This window comes from Cannabis sativa, chromosome X (assembly GCF_029168945.1).
Source record: "Cannabis sativa cultivar Pink pepper isolate KNU-18-1 chromosome X, ASM2916894v1, whole genome shotgun sequence".
Lineage (NCBI taxonomy): Eukaryota > Viridiplantae > Streptophyta > Magnoliopsida > Rosales > Cannabaceae > Cannabis > Cannabis sativa.
In genome coordinates this window covers 6,684,908-6,686,708 of record NC_083610.1, presented here as the reverse complement: position 1 = coordinate 6,686,708, position 1,801 = coordinate 6,684,908, and the positions used below count along the sequence as shown (strand labels likewise).

Below are 1,801 nucleotides of genomic sequence, written 5' to 3'. Positions count from 1 at the left end.
TAAATATCTTTCAGAAGGCCTCAGGACAACAAGTCAATATGCAGAAGTCCTCTATATTTTTCAGCGCTAATATTATCAATGAGGTGAGACAACATCTGTGTTCTATGTTGGGAGTGAATGAGGCAGGTGATGATAGCACATATTTGGGTTTGCCAAATATTGTGGGTCGTAATAAAACGACCTTACTTGGGTTCTTGAAGGATAAAATGCGTAAAGGGATTCAAGGTTGGGAAGGAAGATTGCTTTCTAGAGCAGGGAAGGAGTTGTAAATAAAAACTGTGGCTCAATCTCTTCCTAGTTATGCAATGAATGTATTCTTGCTACCTGTGGAAACTTGCAATGAGATGGAGCAATTGATGTGTAAGTTTTGGTGGAGTTCGTTGAAGAACAACAAAGGAATTCATTGGAAAAAGTGGGATAGATTGACGATACATAAGTCTAAAGGTGGTATGGGATTTCGCAACTTACATGAATTTAACTTGAGTTTGCTTTGTAAACAAGGATGGAGATTGTTTAGTTGTCCGGACTCACTTGTCAGCAAGATTTTTAAAGCTAGGTACTACCGTAATGGTGCCTTTTTAAATGCTGAGTTGGGGAGCAATCCAAGTTTCGTGTGGCGAAATATTTATGAAACTCAAGAGATCGTTCGAAAAGGGGCGAGATGCAGAGTTGGTGATGGTTCTCGAATTAATATAGTGTTGGATCTGTGGCTGTCGAATGAAGATAATCCAAGAGTAACTTCGAATAATCCTGCTCTTATTGATCAAAATGTTAAAGCACTTATGGAAACTGATACGTTGGCTTAGGATGTTGGCTTGGTGCATGATATGTTTAATGAAAGGGATGCTAACTTGATTCTTAGTATTTCCTTGTCTTCAAGTCATTTATGTGATGTTTGGTATTTGGGTTGGGAGAGCTCGGGCCATTTCTCAGTAAAATCAGTTTATAAGTTCTTACAATTGAGCAAAGAGTTGGGTGCACAGGATGATAATTCCGTCTTTTGGAATACTCTTTGGAAGCTAAGTGTTCCTCCAAAAGTGAAAGACTTGTTATGGCGTGCTGCTACTAACTGTCTGCCTACGAAATCCAGACTTCGTTCTAGACATGTGCCTGTTGATACCATCTGCCCTGTGTGCAAAGTAACTGATGAAACCATCTACCATTACTTGGTGGATTGCTCTTTTGCCAAAGCGTGTTGGCAATAGTTGGCTGCTAGTGTTAATTTGACGGCAGTTGGTTCTTTTGCCAACTGGTTTGCTACGGTTCTACAGCAGGCAGATGGAGAGAAAATGAGGTTGATCGCAATGACATGTTGGGCAATTTGAAAATATCGAAATGAGCTAGTATGGTCTGATAAGTCCCCTACTGTTGCGAGTATTGCTCACTTAGCTCAAGCTTTACTTGCAGATTGGACTCGGGCTCAAGATTCAACATTTAATCCTACGACTGCATTCCTTACTGATGTCGATGGTGCTAAAACTTGGGCCAAACCAGCTGAAACCACCTTGAAGATTAATGTAGATGCTGCCATTATTTCAGGATCTGCAACTTATAACTTTGCAAGTGTAACGCCCTAAATAATTAGGCACGCTACCCAAAAAAATGCTTATGAAACCCTAATCCCCTAATCGGGATTACTAATTTAAATAGCGCAGAATTTAAACTTTTATATTAAACAGACTGAAAAATAAACTTGTAATATATTTAAACTTTTCAAAATAGTTGGGATCCCAAAAAAAATATTTACAACTTATTACAAGTTCTTTCTTACTAGCCGACCTAAGCGGCAAAACGGAATACA

The 1,801-nt window shown here is 39.0% G+C and overlaps 1 protein-coding gene across 1 annotated transcript; it reads left to right on the top strand.

Moving 5' to 3' along the window:
- Positions 1 to 305: 305 nt before the first annotated feature.
- LOC133031974 (uncharacterized mitochondrial protein AtMg00310-like) lies at positions 306 to 806 on the top strand. Its single transcript, XM_061105782.1, has one exon. It carries the CDS (start codon positions 306 to 308, stop codon positions 804 to 806), a length of 501 nt encoding a protein of 166 aa, XP_060961765.1.
- The last annotated feature ends 995 nt before the right edge of the window (positions 807 to 1,801 follow it).